Source organism: Oncorhynchus kisutch, linkage group LG16 (genome assembly GCF_002021735.2).
Source record: "Oncorhynchus kisutch isolate 150728-3 linkage group LG16, Okis_V2, whole genome shotgun sequence".
NCBI lineage: Eukaryota > Metazoa > Chordata > Actinopteri > Salmoniformes > Salmonidae > Oncorhynchus > Oncorhynchus kisutch.
In genome coordinates this window covers 52,230,818-52,247,575 of record NC_034189.2, presented here as the reverse complement: position 1 = coordinate 52,247,575, position 16,758 = coordinate 52,230,818, and the positions used below count along the sequence as shown (strand labels likewise).

The window sequence follows — 16,758 nt, the reverse complement described above, 5'->3', positions numbered from 1 at the left end:
TGTAATGATGATTTTAATGGTTTGACCAGCTAGATCTGTTTACACTTGATTAATATCCTGACACAATGCGTGTCTGACTACCGTCTAAAAATGTGGGCACAATCAGAATGTGGGCAAGGTCAGGACAAAGGGTGCATGTTAGAACCAGGTATCAACTGGGCTTCTCTTTCTCTCTCTCTTTCTCTGGCACAGAACACCTTCCTTTGAAACACAAAGCGCAGTACTTAAAACCAACTTGTGGGAACGAGGCCGAGCCTTTCAATGCAGACAGTGCTCTCTGTCTCAATAGAACCTAGTGTAACGGATGTGAAACGGCTAGCTTAGTTAGCGGTGTGCGCTAAATAGCGTTTCAATCGGTGACGTCACTTGCTCTGAGACCTTGAAGTAGTGGTTCCCCTTGCTCTGCAAGGGCCGCGGCTTTTGTGGAGCGATGGGTAACGATGCTTCGAGGGTGACTGTTGATGTGTGCAGAGAGTCCCTGGTTCGCGCCTGGGTATGGGCGAGGGGACGGTTTAAAAAGTATACTGTTACACTAGGATGGTTGTACAGTAATGATGTCTATCAGTGTGTAAAGGTTTCCACCACCACCCCATAGTCTGTGAAACAGGGAGTAGAGCCAGGTGAGAAAGTGAATCCAGTGGTGCTGCTGCGTATGTCTGCCGTGCTCAGTTCTCCCTGGGGATCAGGTCTCAGTGTAGCAGTCAATGAATAAGTCATGATGATAGACAGACGCAATACGGTGGCAATAATCAGCCAGATATGGGCCTCTGGAGTCAGGTTCAACATCAGAAACACTGCACTGAGAGATGTGTGTGTGGATACTGAGAGGTGTGTGTGTGTGTGTGTGTGTGTGTGTGTGTGTGTGTGTGTGTGTGTGTGTGTGTGTGTGTGTGTGTGTGTGTGTGTGTGTGTTGTGATGAGGTTAGAGACAGGGTGTGTTGTGATGAGGTTAGAGAGAGTGTGTGTTGTGATGAGGTTAGAGATAGTATGTGTTGTGATGAGGTTAGAGAGAGTGTGTGTTGTGATGAGGTTAGAGAGTGGGTGTGTTGTGATAATGATGTTAAAAAGAGTGTGTTGTGATGAGGTTAGAGAGAGTGTGTGTTGTGATGAGGTTAGAGAGAGGGTGTGTTGTGATGATGTTAGAGAGGGTGTGTTGTAATAAGGTTAGAGAGAGGGTGTGTTGTGATGAGGTTAGAGAGAGGGTGTGTTGTGATGATGTTAGAGAGGGTGTGTTGTGATGTGGTTAGAGAGAGGGTGTGTTGTGATGAGGTTAGAGAGAGTGTGTGTTGTGATAAGGTTAGAGAGAGTGTGTGTTGTGATGAGGTTAGAGAGAGTGTGTGTTGTGATAAGGTTAGAGAGGGTGTGTTGTGGTGGAATGAGAATCTAGATAGTTTCCCAAGCCAAGACCATGGGCCTCAGGTAAGCTAGACTCTAGTGTTGTCTGTCATGGCTCTGTCCTCTGTGCCCTCTGCTCTTCTCCCAGTGTCCTCTAAAGGCCCCTCCTCTCTGCAGTGCCCTGGCTCCTGGCCCACAACAGGTTCCCCAGCCACTCATCTCACACACTGTCTCATTAAGCTATCACCTGCCTGCCCGCCTGCCCGTCGCCTAGTTGGCTGACACTGTGCTGGGACCTCCGTCCGCCATGCCCCCGAGGCTAGTGCCTGCTCCCGCCACCGGTCACAAGATACGCCTCTGTCTCGTGATGTATCCCCATACAGGAGCCTGAAACAGAACCCCACTGTTGGGCCGCTGCCTCTCCTGTCCTGGTCACCCCGGCTACTTAATGTAATTACAGAAAGGGAAGCTAGCCAGGTCTCAACATGCAGTCAGGGACTATGTTAAAAATGATACCCTATACCCTATACAGTGCACTACTTTTGACCAGGGGTAGTGCACTATATTGGTAATAGGGTACGATTTCAGATGCAAACAGGCAGTCAGTTCACCAGTCAGTCTACGCTGCCTGGACACCCTCACCCTGGCCCTGTCACAGCATTACTGAGACGGTTGGAAAATGCACCGTCACTCCACTCCTCATTTGAGGTCCCGGTGGCAAACACATAGGGCTCCCATTCATAAAAGCCTTTCTGATGGAAAACCCAAATAGAGTTGCTGGGATTAAGTTTCAGCTGCTGCGTGTGTTAGAGACAAACTCCAAGAGGAGGAACCTGCGGTGGTGGAGTAACTGACAAATGAGGCAGGTAGGCCTGAGGAAGGAAACACTACTCAATATGGCTGTCATCCCTCAGATTACTCTGTTGTACTTAACTTGAAGATTACTCACAACAACCTCAATGTTTATTTAAGACAAGCTATATACCTTCTGATAAAACTAGAACCAGAGCCAAACTGTATCAGGGCCCAATTCAATCCCCAAAGTTCAGCTTTATAGCGTGATGGAAATTTAAAGGCAATGTTCCCGCTTTAGCAGAGACTGCATTAGGGGGAAACGCTGCACGTTGGCTCAATCAGAAAGTACCTTCACATTTCTATAGCTGAATCAATAACGCTTCAGCTTTCCATATTGAATAGTTCAAAGCTAGCCTTTCTGTAGTCCAAGATGAACTCTTAATTAAGGAGCCTACCTTTACTCCTTCAGGTCCAAGGACCTTCTGTTATCTTCTGAGGTAGACTGGCTCAAAACAGCCAAATACTCCATTTAAATGTGAATGGATTATTAATGGCGATCAGGTTCTAGAAACATTAAGTCATTTACTTACTCATTTCACAGATACAAAATATAGAATTACTGTACATCACAGGAGGCTGCTGAGAGGAGGTCGGCTCATAATGATGGTTGGAACGGCACGGATGGAATGGCATCAAACCCCTGGAAACCATGTGTTTGGTGTATTTGATACCATTCCACTTCAGCCATTACCAAAAGCCCGTTCTCCCCAATTAAGGAGCCACCAACCTCCTGTGCTGTACACTGTTTTAACAGGCTTTATCACAGTTGCAGCCGGCAGTATTTCTCAGTTACAACACGCTTCTGGAGGACTTCTTGTAACCTGGCGATATGTCATGATCAAGGGCTAGTCCTTTCCACATTGGCTCTCGAGTGGCGCAGCGGTCTAAGGCACTGCATCTCAGTGCTAGAGGTGTCACTACAGACCCTGGTTCAATTCCAGGCTGTTTCACTGTGATTGGAAGCCAATTGGCCCATCATTGTCTGGTTTAGGGTTTGGCTGGGGTAGGTCGTCATTGTTAATAAGAATCTGTTCTTAATTGACTTGCCTAGTTAAATAAAACTGTTTAAAAAAAAGAATGAGCAGCATTGTTTTAGTCAGTCACCCAGGTGATGTGTCATAAGCCTGGAGGCTAGCTGAGCTGTGGTAGCCATGGCAGTCTCTCAGGAGATGAGCTGTGGTAACCATGGCAACTGAGGCTAGAAGTGGGAAAAAAACAGAATATCCCTTACTTAGCATTGACAGCTCTCTGTAACATCCTTTATTTCGAGGTGGTTTGTAGTCTTTTCCAAGCCGACAACGCAACAAAAATAATCATTTGACAAGCGGTTTCTCTATTGTCACGTTGTTGCAAAAAAAAAAAAAGAAAACACACAAAAAAACCAGGTCAAATCAAATCTTCTGAAATGCACCGAGTTGACCTTGACAGTCATTAGCGATAGAAAAACAGAGGAAGGGCAGATGCACCAAGGGGAGCTGGTTTGGCAGCACTTATTACTCCCTGATCTGTTAGCATCTGGTTAGAGTTAATAAGGAGTCCGTTTGGATGAAGATGGTCTCCTTTTAATTAAGGGCATTTCAAATCTAACAAGTGTTTTTGCAGGGTTTAAAATACATAAACCCTTTTCCTTTCCAATCCTCACTACTCTCTGAACACTAGCTACTACCAGACTGTTTCACTGAACAATCCCAGACTAGGGTAGGAACGGTCTGATGTGGTTCCATTTCCATCGTCACTGATCTGAAAGGACAGGGAAGGTCACTAAAGCAGAGGTTATAGCTAGGGGTTTGTCCTTTTACCTGTGCTGTTCTTTCAGATCAGTGCACATTGAAAGGAAATGAGACAAGGAGAGGACTCCACTTTAGACTAGTGCGGTGTGTCCTTACAGCAGGGTATTGGTCTTGTTTCAGAGAGACTGGAATAAAGAAAGTTGTGTTTTCATCATTTTATTTCAGGGTTTTTTCTTACTGGGATTAAATAAATGACAAGAGCGGATGAGAACTCCTGATAACGTGACTGATGTTAGACATTGACGTTTAGCACTTAACATCGACAAGAAATCCTAAAAACACGGGGTACAGCACTGCTTCTGATAAGATTCTCAACTTGGACCAGTGACTTTGGTATTGTATTTATACATTACACTTTTCTGCAGAAAAAAATTAAATTAAAAAAAGTACCACAAATATAAAACTCCTTCCACCATGTAAAATGGCTAAAACATTCAGAAAGTGACACCACGTTGTGACGTGACGTAATTGAGCAAAACAATCATCTTTAAAAAGCAGAGTTAGCACCGTTGCCGTACAACAGGCAAAAGTAGCCTTAACAACCTGGAGACACAACTCGACATTAAGAGTAAATCAAACAGAACAAACGGAAGTAAAAGACTGAAACAATAGCGGAATAAAACCCTTATCCCACATTTAAGTGATTCTAAAAGAAAAGCCATGTGAAAATTCTCACAATCAGACAAAGGCAAAAATAAGGAAAGAGTAGGCCTAGTTCCCTGGAGTGCAGCCTTTTTCCTCACACAGGTCAGAAGAGATCAGAGAGTACCGTGTCAATATTTTTAAATGATTAAGTATTCATATATAGTATATACACATCTTGGACTGCTAAAGCTTGCTCACATAAGTAAACAGGTTACAACATGGCTTGGAAAGGACCAATGTATGCGACTACTGCACTGTACACTCCAAAAATATGTATAGAAACCACACAAGGCAGCAATATGGAGGGGGACAAAACACTGCTCGCTACACATCAGTAGTGGAATTACAATTTACAGTCAGAAATGAAACATGTCCCCATGGCTCAAGGAATATTATTCATTTACAGTAGAATAAATACTTTATGCTATTGCTACTCCTCCTGCGACTTACATTCTAACCCTAGACAGAAGCAGAGAAGCCAGTGTAAAGCAGACAGATGAAGTGTCGTCCCGTATGTTATGAGTTTTGTTCAAGACTAGTTGTGATTTTTTAAATTTTTTTAACTTAACTTCGTATTTCCACCCCAACTCCCTTTCCTAAATTATTTTGTTACTTTTGAGAAATGGTTAGGGAGGGAGAGGGGGCTGGAGAGAAAAAGTGCTATGAACCTAACTGTGGTCATAAGTTGGTGACAGTGAATTTAACGTCAAATTTTCCTTGGAACTTGTCCTTCTCGCTGTAGCCAATGTTCTCTCCGTAGGCTCTGCACTCGATGCGCAGCTCGGTGTTCATGGTGAGGTTGACGAACTGGAGGGCCACTAGGGGCTGCAGGTACTGGGGGTGGAGCAGCTTGCCGTAGTAAGGGTAATACTGGAGGGGGAAACCTTCCCCAATGCCGTAGTACTTCACCTCACCCATCTTACCAGCGTCCTCCTCTCTCTGCAAAGAGATTGGGTGAGACAGTCAAAAGGAGAAAGACGGTGCTATTTTGGTCATTCTGACATCTGACCTTCACCCAGAAACACATTTACAATGCCTGGTTTAGTGACGGAACAGGGACTATTCATCGAAAGCAATTCTAGAATTGCTCGAATGAACATTCCCCATTCAAGTCAACATTCCCTTAGGCTTCAATGTTGCTTTACTGACTACTGTCAACTGACATTGGAATGATCAATTGTGATTCGATGTTGTTCCATCTAATTCTGTCTGGCGTACTGTACCTTGTTGGTGCAGAAGATGGGCATGACGTTGGGCTGGACCTTGGTCTGGGCTCCCTCAGGGATGCTTTCATTGGAGCTGGGGGGCTGAAAGAATGGAGGATATGTACACAGTGAGGAAGGAGGCAAAACAATCTGTTAAAAACAGTAACACTTTTACCTAAGAAAGTTTATGTAGATTTTGTATTCAATAATGTACTACTACTTTGGGTAAAAGTAGGTAAATATGCATAAACTAACAACCAGGGGCCACTGGAAATATCAAAGTGACCAGTTTATACAAGGGGTCAACTTTTCATATGTCCTTAGGATATTTACCCGTGGCCTGAAGTTGACGATCCTGTTGAGCTTGACGATCAGGCAGGGTTTTCCTTCCTTGAAGCCAAAGTCTCTGTCTTCCATCCCGGAGCAAGGCCCAAGCCAGCTCCTCTGGAAGCGACAGGCCTTCCTGATCCCCACATCACTCTCCAGGTCACCACGGTTCTTATAGTCTTCGGGTTGCTCTGAAGGCAGGAGGAGGACAAATCAAAAATAAACAACTGAGCACAGGAAGCCACAACTGCTCGCTTCAACTAATTCATCAAAAACAAATTACAAAAAAACACCTTCTCTCTGAAGCCAATACACAACTCCATTCCATGTCCTGGACACTTAGTTCCTATCCCACCTGATGTTAGACTGTCAGAAAGGATTCAATAAGCAAAATGCTAGAAGATGATGGTACCACCTCCATCTAAGTAGAGCTTCCACCACACTGAGCACCTCTTAGGTCTGTGTCATGGCAGGTGGTAGGACTAGGAGCTAGGGCTAGGACTAGGAGCTGGGGGTAGGACTAGGAGCTGGGGGTAGGACTAGGAGCTGGGGGTAGGACTAGGAGCTGGGGGTAGGACTAGGAGCTAGGACTAGGAGTAGGACTAGGAGCTAGGGGTAGGACTAGGAGCTGGGGCTAGGACTAGGAGCTGGGGCTAGGACTAGGAGCTGGGGGTAGGACTAGGAGCTGGGGGTAGGACTAGGAGCTAGGGGTAGGACTAGGAGCTAGGGGTAGGACTAGGAGCTAGGGGTAGGACTAGGAGCTAGGGGTAGGACTAGGAGCTAAGGGTAGGACTAGGAGCTAAGGGTAGGGGGTAGAGAGCGGAATGGAACACTTCCTGTACCTCCACAATCCTCGTATTTCATCTGGTCCCGCTGTTTGTCGTCGTCGTACATAACCAGGAACTCTCGCATGGCCTTGGTGTAAGTCAAGTAGGTCTCCACATCATTCAAGTTGAAGGCGATCTCGGATTTGTCGGAGCGTGGGGTGTGTGACAGGCCTGAGAACAGACAGTCAACATCAGTTTCAATAATACAGAAGTAAAGTACTAATAGCAATACACACTTTTATAATAGGACAATAATGTTTCAGTGGACTTGTGGCCATTCTATTTACTCTAACTCACAACAGTAATGAGTATGAAACCAGTTAAGAACAGTCAGTGTAATTTGCTTTCTAATTAAGTCTTTCAGTGAGGCAGTCATCCATCGAAGAGTCCACACTTTGGAAAACAGTCTTGAAGAGGAAGACAAGGTGAATCCCTGTCATTGTTCTTAGCAGGAAAGACGGGTCAGTAAAAGGGAAAAGCCCATTTCAAACAAAAGACAACTGTCTCTACGCTACGACACCAGATCCAAAACACGTTCACCCCCATTCTCTTCTACTTCCTTATTTACAACCAGCCCAGCCCCCACACTAAGTTCCATCTTTCATGACCAGAAAACTAAAGAGAACTAACTGGACTGAGTGAGGTGAGGAGTCTGAAGAGAGTAATGCTTCTCTCCTCTGTCAGCTTGTGAGATAAAGACATAGTCAGACTCTTCTCTTTCTGCTTGTTAGAGCCATTAGGTGACCTCTTCGTTGTGAAGACATGGCCCAGTTATCAGGCCTCCTGTGGAAAGTAACGCACTATCAACGCCTAGCTACCTCTCCTAATGGAGGTTCCCCGAGCAGACCATGGCTATATATACCCAGACAGACATGACTGGGATACTGGCTTTAGACCCAATTCAAATGCAGCTTACATGTCTTTGACAATGTCATGGTTGAAAACACCAACAGGAAAGGGTTAATGCTCTGTGGAAGGGCACTGGTGCTGTGGGATTGGGTTGTGTTGTGTAAGGGGAGAAAATAAAGTAGAGAATAGCATCTGCCGTTGACAGTTTACCACAGAGCTCTCCCTGGTAAAGGAAGCAAGCAATGTCTACCAGAACGTCACGGTCTGTTTTAACTCTAGTCAAAGGCATCAGGAGAGAGCTCTGTTAGGGGACCACACTGTAAAGCTCGCAATTAGCACTTCTCCCTCCCTTTCACACCCACGTAATCAGAAGACTCCAGCGAAACTGACTAAGCCTCTCAGAAAGAGGAAACTGTGGAGAAAGACCTGAAATATGCAAAGTCCAATAATGGGGAACGGGAACAGTTCTCGTTCTTTAAACACTACCTAACAAATTGGGAAGAGAGGCCTCTGCCCATGTGGGAGGCCTTTAGGGGAATTAATTGCGACACTTGACCGACCCACTACCTACACCAAAATGTCCAATACGACATGAGCATTTAAACAGTAGGAAAACAGTAACACGTCAAGGATTCAGTTCACTACTAGACCCGAGTTCATTTTGACAGAAGCACTTCTGTAGATCTTTGCCAAAAATCTAATTTCACCAGTTTGTTATTGGAAGTAAGCATACTACTGTACAAGCTAGCCTGAATGAGCCAGGGCCATAGACACTGAACCAGTATCAAAATAGTTCCACATGCTGCATGCATGGATGACACCCACCGTTTACTTGAAAGACAAGAGTCCTCTGTGTCGGACCTCAAAACGGTACTGTGCCGGCCTGCTCTCTGGCCCATACTGTGCTAATGTCAATTCAGCTGATATCTCACAGTGAGACTCCCTTAACGAGTTAAAGTGTGAAATTCAATAAGAGGATGTTTGACGGACATAACCCACCCCTCTGAGATATACAAACATGCATGTTAGACTCTGGCTGCAGCCCAAATTGCATCCTATTCCCTACATAGTGCACTACTTTTGACCAGTGGTTAGGGAATAGGGTGCCAATTCAAACGAAGCCACTGTGGTTGGACACCATCTCTTATCCCCAGGCAGCAGTAGTGGCTCAGTGTCTAGTGTTCAGTGATACCTTACCTGGGGGAGCAACTCTGTCTTGCCAGGTGGGTTTGTAGTTACTGAGGGTGAGAAGCAAGGCCTGGATGGTGCCGATGAATACTCCAGCCAGAAAAGCATAGAAGATTAAGTAGAACCCTAGAATTTTAACTGTAAAAGGAGAGAGAGAGAAATGAGTCATCACCATGCAAAAGATGTGGAGGACAGATGATTGTGACATACAATGTTCCTTTAAAAAAACTACAAACACCAGTGATGCCATGAAATTAAGATCTAGTTGTTATGTTGTTGACAAGGTCCATTTCCACTCATTCAATTGAGTCATACAAAAAGCCACATACAGAACTCCAGCATTCTGCAAATGTAGAATGTTAAATCTGCTCTGAAAAACAAGGAACATTCCCCATAATGAAGTCCTAAGTCCAACCTTAGTATTACTGCAGTAGTTAAGAATCTGCTCAAGTCAACACAACCCTGCCCACCCTAACCAGCCCTGCAGAGCCAGTGTGTACAGTACGCTAAACACCGCAGACATGTAGACTGTGGATCCCCACTTTCATTTGACTGTAGTGTTTGTGGAGTTGGGGACTTAAAATACATACCATTTTACTATAAATACATAAGCAATGTCTTGCACCACAAAGTGAGACAAGAAGGGTACAGCTTAAGAAAGACAAACAGCAAGTCTGCCTATTGTGTCGTCAAACGAGTGTTTCCTCAGTGTTCCAATTCCATCTCATGCGTGTCCATCCTATCATCAAACCTCAAGACTGCCCAGTCATTGCCCATTGCACCACAACACTATCAAACATATTAAAAATTAGATAAATAGATTGGCTGGCTCTACTACTAATCCAAGCCCACCTGATTTCTACTTTAAGCTTCCTGGTCCGTACACAGACTCTCCATAACTGGAATGAGTCCCAAATGGCACCCTATTCCCCATGTAGTGCCCTGGTCAAAAGAAGTGTACAATATAGGGGAAACGGATGCCATTTGGGATGCACACCTGGGCTCATTGATACCTATACAGGTAGAATGCATGCAGACAGAGAAGCCCGTGTCTCCTATGGAGGGAGCAGGAGGTGACCTAACCACAAAGCTCCTGTTCCAAATAGTAATCCACCTATAACAGTAGACAGCGTCTTGACTCTTCACTTAGGGCAGGAAAACTAAGTGTAACCAGTAGATCATACAGTAGTAGCCAGGAGAACAACTTCAGGCTTCAGAGTAAATCAAATTGTCAAAAATCACTTTTGGTTACTCTTAAACTCAGAAACAAATCTCAATCTAGCTACTCAGCTTTAATTGTTAGGCCTGTCACAAGAGACTAGGTTGCTCTAAAAATAGTGCCCACATCGCAGATAATTTATTGGTCTTAATACATTCAGGTCCCAATAACAATGGGGGCAGTCTGCATGCTCAGCTTTTATACAAAACCTAGATACTACCCAGCTGGCGCATAACATCCTGAGAACCATACAGTATGTTTCTTAGAGCTTGGTGAGAGTGTGGTTGTGCTATGGTTATTGTGCATACAACCTTCCCACAACATTCTGGGAATGGTGCAGGATACCCAGCTAGTATAACATTCTGAGAACCATATGTTTCTTAGGTGGGAATTTCAGTACCTCAGTTGAACTTTTCCTCATGGTTCTATTCAAAGTAATGTTCTCAAATTGTTTAGAGAATGTTACATTTAGGGGCACTGTTGCAGAAATCACGTCGCCTTTTCCTGGTTGCTAAAATAGTTTTGCGACGAAACAAGCAAGCATAGTGTAGAGAATCATTGTACCATCTAAATCACTGAAATATATTTTCCATAAACAAAAATACTATCTTTTCAGTTGGTGTACAAAACTGACAGTGAAAACAAAACTTAAGAACAGAAAGCATAGAAATAGCACACATGGAACAGATCTAACACATATTAGACTTGCTTTCAATGAGAATGACAGATCTATCTGAATTTGGTCAGGTTGCCCAAAACGTTACGTATTGCAGCTTCAAGAAACAACGTTCTTCTGTGGAAATGTAAGTACTTAGAAAAGTAAATAAAACGTATTCTACAGGTTTCCTCATAGTTCTATTTTAAGTCATGTTCCCAGAACATTAAGAAAACTTTCGGAAACGTTCAAAGAAAGTTATTTAAAAACATACATTTCATTCTCAGCATAAACAAAACTATCCTCCATCTTGTTAAGTGTGCTGGTCACACCCACTAATTGGCCACATCTGGTCTTAAATGAGTGCTCGCTTCCTTTAACTTCTTAGGGCTAGGGGGCAGTATACGGAAGTTTGGATGACTGAGGTGCCCAAAGTAAACTGCCTGTTACTCAGGCCCAGAAGCTAGGATATGCATGGTAGTATTGGATAGAAAACACGAAAGTTTCCAAAACTGTTAAAATAATGTCGGTGAGTACAGCAGAACTCATATGGCAAGCGAAAACCCGAGGACAATTTATTTTTTCAGCCCAACAATGATTACTATGGCTGTCAATGGGAATATAAAAGGAATACCTCCCAGATTGTAGTTCCTAGGGCTTCCACTAGATGTCAGTCTTTAGAAAGAGTTTCAGGCTTTTTTTTTAATTAGCTAGAATTTGTTGTTTTTGTAAATCGCTCCCATTTTGGCTGTAGTGTTTGTAGCGCGTTCCGGTGAGAGCATGTACTTCGTTGTTTATCTCCGGTAATGACAGTACTATTCTGTCTTAAATTGTATTGTGTATTCACATATTAGGGTACCTGAGGTTTGATTAGAAACGTTGTTTGACTTGTTTTGAAGAAGTTTTAGTAACTTACGGGATTCATTTGTATGCATTTTGAACGAGGGAAACCGGTGGATTACTGAGTCAAGCGCGCCAAATAAAGTCCTTTATATCCCCAAAAAGTTAGTTTATCGAACAAAATGACCATTTGTTATGTAGCTGGGACCCTTGTGATTGCAACCAGATGAAGATCTTCAAAAGGTAAGTGATTTATTTTGAATCGCTATTTGTGACTTTTGTGACGCCTCTGCTTGGTTGGAAAGAATGTATGTAATGCTTTTGTATGCGGGGCACTGTCCTCAGATAATCACATGGTGTGCTTTCGCCGTAAAGCCTTTTTGAAATTTGACAAAGTGGCTGGATTAACAAGAAGTTAAGCTTTTAACTGATGTAGGACACTTGTATTTTCATGAATGTTTAATATTACGATGTGTCATTTGAATTTCGCGCTCTTCAATTTCACAGGATGTTGGCCAGATGGGACGCTAGCGTCCCAATGATCCGCAAGAAGTTAAAATGGAGGTTTGTTTAAATAGACTAAAGTGAACAGCTTTGTATGAGTAAAAAAAAATGCATGCTAGCTGCACTAATTCAATGGCTAGAGAACAGAAGATCATAGGGTCAAATCTCACTGACAACGTGCCACAATACATACATTTAAGTTTTGCATTTGAATGATTAATGCCTAAGAAAATGAATTCACATGTGTCTGATCTGTGCTTGGAGTTTAACACTGCTAGCTTAACTGTGTTGCTCTTATTGAAACATGTTCTTAGAATGTTATTTAATTACCTTCAAATAACCTAGAATTTCCATTCTCAGAACATTAATAAAACCTTCCAGGAAAACTTCCAGGGAACCATAGAACAGTCACAGAACCTCCCTACAACCTTAAAAAGAAAATATATACATTCCCAGAACATGTGAACTGTTCACTTCCATTCTCAGAACATTTTTTATTATTACTTTCAGTTTTACAGGTCAGGAAACATTATTTCGTAATCAGAACCAATGGGAAACCAAAAACTTAACATTCCCACAACTTCCAAGGAACCAAAATGTGCTAGCTGGGATATGCATAAAACCAGTACAGGTATACAGGTCCAGAATGAGAAATCATAGGCCCGGGGTTTTGGTATATTGAAATCTGCAAAAGGCAAACCAACAGCCACAACCAACCATAGAATTATAATCCATAAATGGCAGTTCTCACTAAAGTCAGGACTGGCATTCATTGCTAGTGTACCCTTGAATTTAAGTCAGTCAAAGTGTACCCTTGAATTTAACAGTCAGTCAAAGTGTACCCTTGAATTTAACAGTCAGTCAAATTGCCAAAGTAAGACGTTACGAAACCCTTCTATGGATTATATGTCTATGGCCGCAACTGTACATTTGGAGCACGCTGCCCAAACTGCAGCCTTCCCGACTGTAGGTATACCGCTAACTGCCAAAATAAAGGAAACACTTAGGTAAACGAGGGATACAAAGTACAACTTATGGTGTGCGGTGCATTTTCCTGGCATGGATAGGTCCACCTGTAGAATCTATGCCATGGCGCATTGAATCCGTTCTGGCAGCTCGTGGTGACCTAACACCCTTTATGTTGGCGTTTCCTTTTTTTTGGTCTGTGCTCATGCTAAAACTTAATCCACAGTTGTTTTTTTTATAAACTATACATTTTCTGTGGCTAAATTATGCTCTCTCAAACATTGAGAGTGGGGCTCCTGTGGTTGGATAAAACATTTTTTATTATATAAATACATTTTTAAAAAGCATCTTGAACCATCTTTGGGCTTGGGCCCTGCCCCCGACTCACAATTGACCAGTCACATTTATTTATGAATTTATTAAATATGCAGTTTATTTTTATTAATCAGTTACCCAATCAAGCCCCCCCCAGTTACCCACGTGGGCCTCATACCGAGTCTCCTCCCACCATCTGATGACTAGTAGAGCGGCAGCAGCAGCAGTCTACACTCATTGAAAGCGGGCGGAGTCCTGTGGTTGGCAGTTGCAGTAAAAAGATATACACCACACACACATATCTTTTAATATTATTTTTTGTAAAACAACTTAATATTATTTTGCCTCCTCTTGGCCCCCCCACAGGCTTGGGCCCAGGGACTTCAGCCCCAGTAAGCCCCTGCATTAAGCCAGCCCTGCAGGTACAGTGCATTTTAGTAATTTAGCAGAGGCGCTTATACGGAGCGACTTACAGGAGAAATTATGGTTAAGTGCCCTGCTCAAGGGCACATTGACAGATTTTTACGTAGTCGGCTCGGGATTTGAACCAGCAACCTTCGGTTACCATCCGAACGCTTTTAACCGCTAGGTTAACTGCCGCCCCGAGTCCAGCCATAGTACTAGTACAGTATTAGAATCTCCTCAAGTCACCCCCAACCCTGCTGCCCCCACCAGCCCCGCAGAAATACTACTGTATAGGCCTAGTGGTGCCCCAACCCACCAGACCTGCAGAGCTAGTACTGTTTTGGCCTAGTGGTGCATAAGACAATGTCAAAAGGTCACATCTTATAGGAGACAGCAGTTCCCTTTCAATCAATTATGCAGGGCTTAAGATGTCACCTGTTCCTTGGCAAAATTATAAGGACATCACAACCACCCAGTGTCTTATCCAGATCATGCGTTTTCCCTGATCACAATTGGCCGGTACAAGGGTGCGTACATTATCCATATTATAGACGAGGGTTCAATATCTCCTCTCTCTCCATGCATCACACCAGATAAAACATATGTTCTTGCATTGTAGACAGATTCAATTAATCATGCAAGTGGCCGAATGGAGACGAGTCATCATTAAAGTCCTGGATAGTGTCACACACATCGTACAAAATTATGCACCGCTTAAATTGGATGGATGAGGAGCACCAGTGTTGGTTGGAGACATGTTGAATGGGTGGGTTTGGGGAAGTGGGGTTGGAGGCTCACTTCTTTATGTTTCCTTCTCATTGTATTGAACTGAATATTAAATGATATGTTGTGCTTGTAACCCCCCCCAAACAAGGTAAATGTCAAAATAAAAAAATATGGTCACCACAAAAATGAAAAGATCCAAAACGAGTTTTGGCCTTGAGATAATACACACAAAACACAGTTGAAGTAAATGACCAAACCAACCAACTTGAGGGCGTTAGTTAAATAAGCAAAATTGCAACATGAATTGTCGCTCAGCTGGTCATCCTCTGAATACCGAAAATGTAGGGTAGTTGTGTGACATTGAGATGAGGGAAGACATGGGTGCAGATAGAAACGACAAAAGTAAAATTAGTCTAGTTAATACATTTCCATTGCTAATTAAAGTGACACAGTATCCACATCGAATAGTAACACAAGACGGAATGTCCTCTCCATAATTCCAAGTAGGCCCCATCACCTTGAATCACCTTGGACTATGATGCATTTTTAACCCTTTGATTGTGTCATTTTACATCGGAAATTAAAGTCTCTACAGCATGTACATATGGTGTAATTCCATCCTAATACTTATAGATCAGGTTACTGCGATGGAGAGTTCTAGTCTCCTTCCAGGCATAGCCGGCTGCGTCTCTGCAGTGTGATCAACTAGCCTACTCTACTATTAGGATTCGAACCTTTAGAATAACATGTTCTAATAATGTATTATGCATATTCCCACCACCGTCTTTCAACGACCTATTTGGATTCTCATATTAATTTAAGATGTGCGAACCCATCTTTACTTGGAACAGTCGGTAGGCTGTTATTTTGAATAAGGCAGTAGGTTCAAGAAGCAAGGACATGTGACAGTGAAATATGAGCAAAAACTGGTCGCATGTTCACCGTATGCTATTACTCACAAAACAGACATGGAGAGCCATGAACAACGAGTGGCGATGGGCAATGATATGGAGTCGGTGACACCGTACCATTGTAGCGCACATTGCTGCAAAGTCAAATCAAACAGGTGCTATGCACCAAGATTAAATGAAGACTCGGTGCGCGTTCCATACTGCCCAATATAAATTCGATCGTGCCATATAAGATCCATCACAATTTCGATTAAAACCTCCGGCCACAATGGCCAATTACCGTGATCATAAATATCAGAATTGCATACTTACACCAACTCCCCCCTGTGCGTCCACAAAATTCCCCCTTGTCCGAATCCCATACAAACTTCTTCCATCCACCATCGTCTTTATTCGAAGACATTTTCGACTGTGTGGTGCTCTTTCTTTATTCAGTTCCCTTCTGGCTGCCGGTCCCTCTCCGGAGTACCAAATTCCAAAAACCGACGGACTTGTACACGGCTTGCTCCTGCGTACTCACTGCACACAGATATATCCCAGTTGCAGTCGACTCCGCCCGAAAACTATTTTAACAAGTCACCCACTAGGAGGGAGGGCCAGCTCTCGCGAATCACAAACGCGCGTCCTCTCTGCGTAATGCTATCGTTTGTGGAGGTCGGCAGCAGGGTTTTTCTCCACCCTTGGACGTAGTATACGTCAGAATGTCCTTTACGATGGGACCCTGCGATTTCCACAGAAGATAACTCAAATTAATAAAGATTCAGAGGCATAGTACATCTATTCACAGCGCCAGCTATACATTACAAATTGCCACCATTGTCTTCATTATCTGGAGACCTAATTCACTCAAACTGGGATTTACAATGTGGGTAAATTTAAAATGTAAAAAATTACAGAAGTATGATGGCCTACCATAATTACTATTCATACTTATAAGATCATCTGAGGAAGCCAAGATGACTTGGCCATTCCTCATTAACTCAATTGTAATTGGAGAAAAACACATATGATCCTTATCTAGCACATTTGGTTCCCTTGGAAGTCGTGGGAACTTATGTTTTTGGTTTAGCTGCAACCTGAGCTTGAAGAGGCGCTGTTGCGCCTTCTTCAACACACTATCTGTGTGGATGGACCATTTCAGGTTGTCAGTGATGTACACCCCAAGGAACTTTAAGCTTTTCACCCTCTCCACTGTG

General features: G+C 43.3%; 1 protein-coding gene across 1 annotated transcript; it reads right to left on the bottom strand.

Moving 5' to 3' along the window:
• Nucleotides 1–4,120: 4,120 nt before the first annotated feature.
• LOC116354033 (sodium/potassium-transporting ATPase subunit beta-233) lies at nt 4,121–16,207 on the bottom strand. Its single transcript, XM_031792949.1, has 6 exons — nt 15,875–16,207; nt 9,031–9,159; nt 7,000–7,155; nt 6,164–6,348; nt 5,849–5,932; nt 4,121–5,564 (listed from the first exon to the last, which is right to left on the bottom strand). The coding sequence occupies exons 1-6, from the start codon at nt 15,963–15,965 to the stop codon at nt 5,304–5,306; spliced, it is 906 nt and encodes a 301-aa protein (XP_031648809.1). The 5' UTR covers nt 15,966–16,207; the 3' UTR covers nt 4,121–5,303.
• Nucleotides 16,208–16,758: the final 551 nt, after the last annotated feature.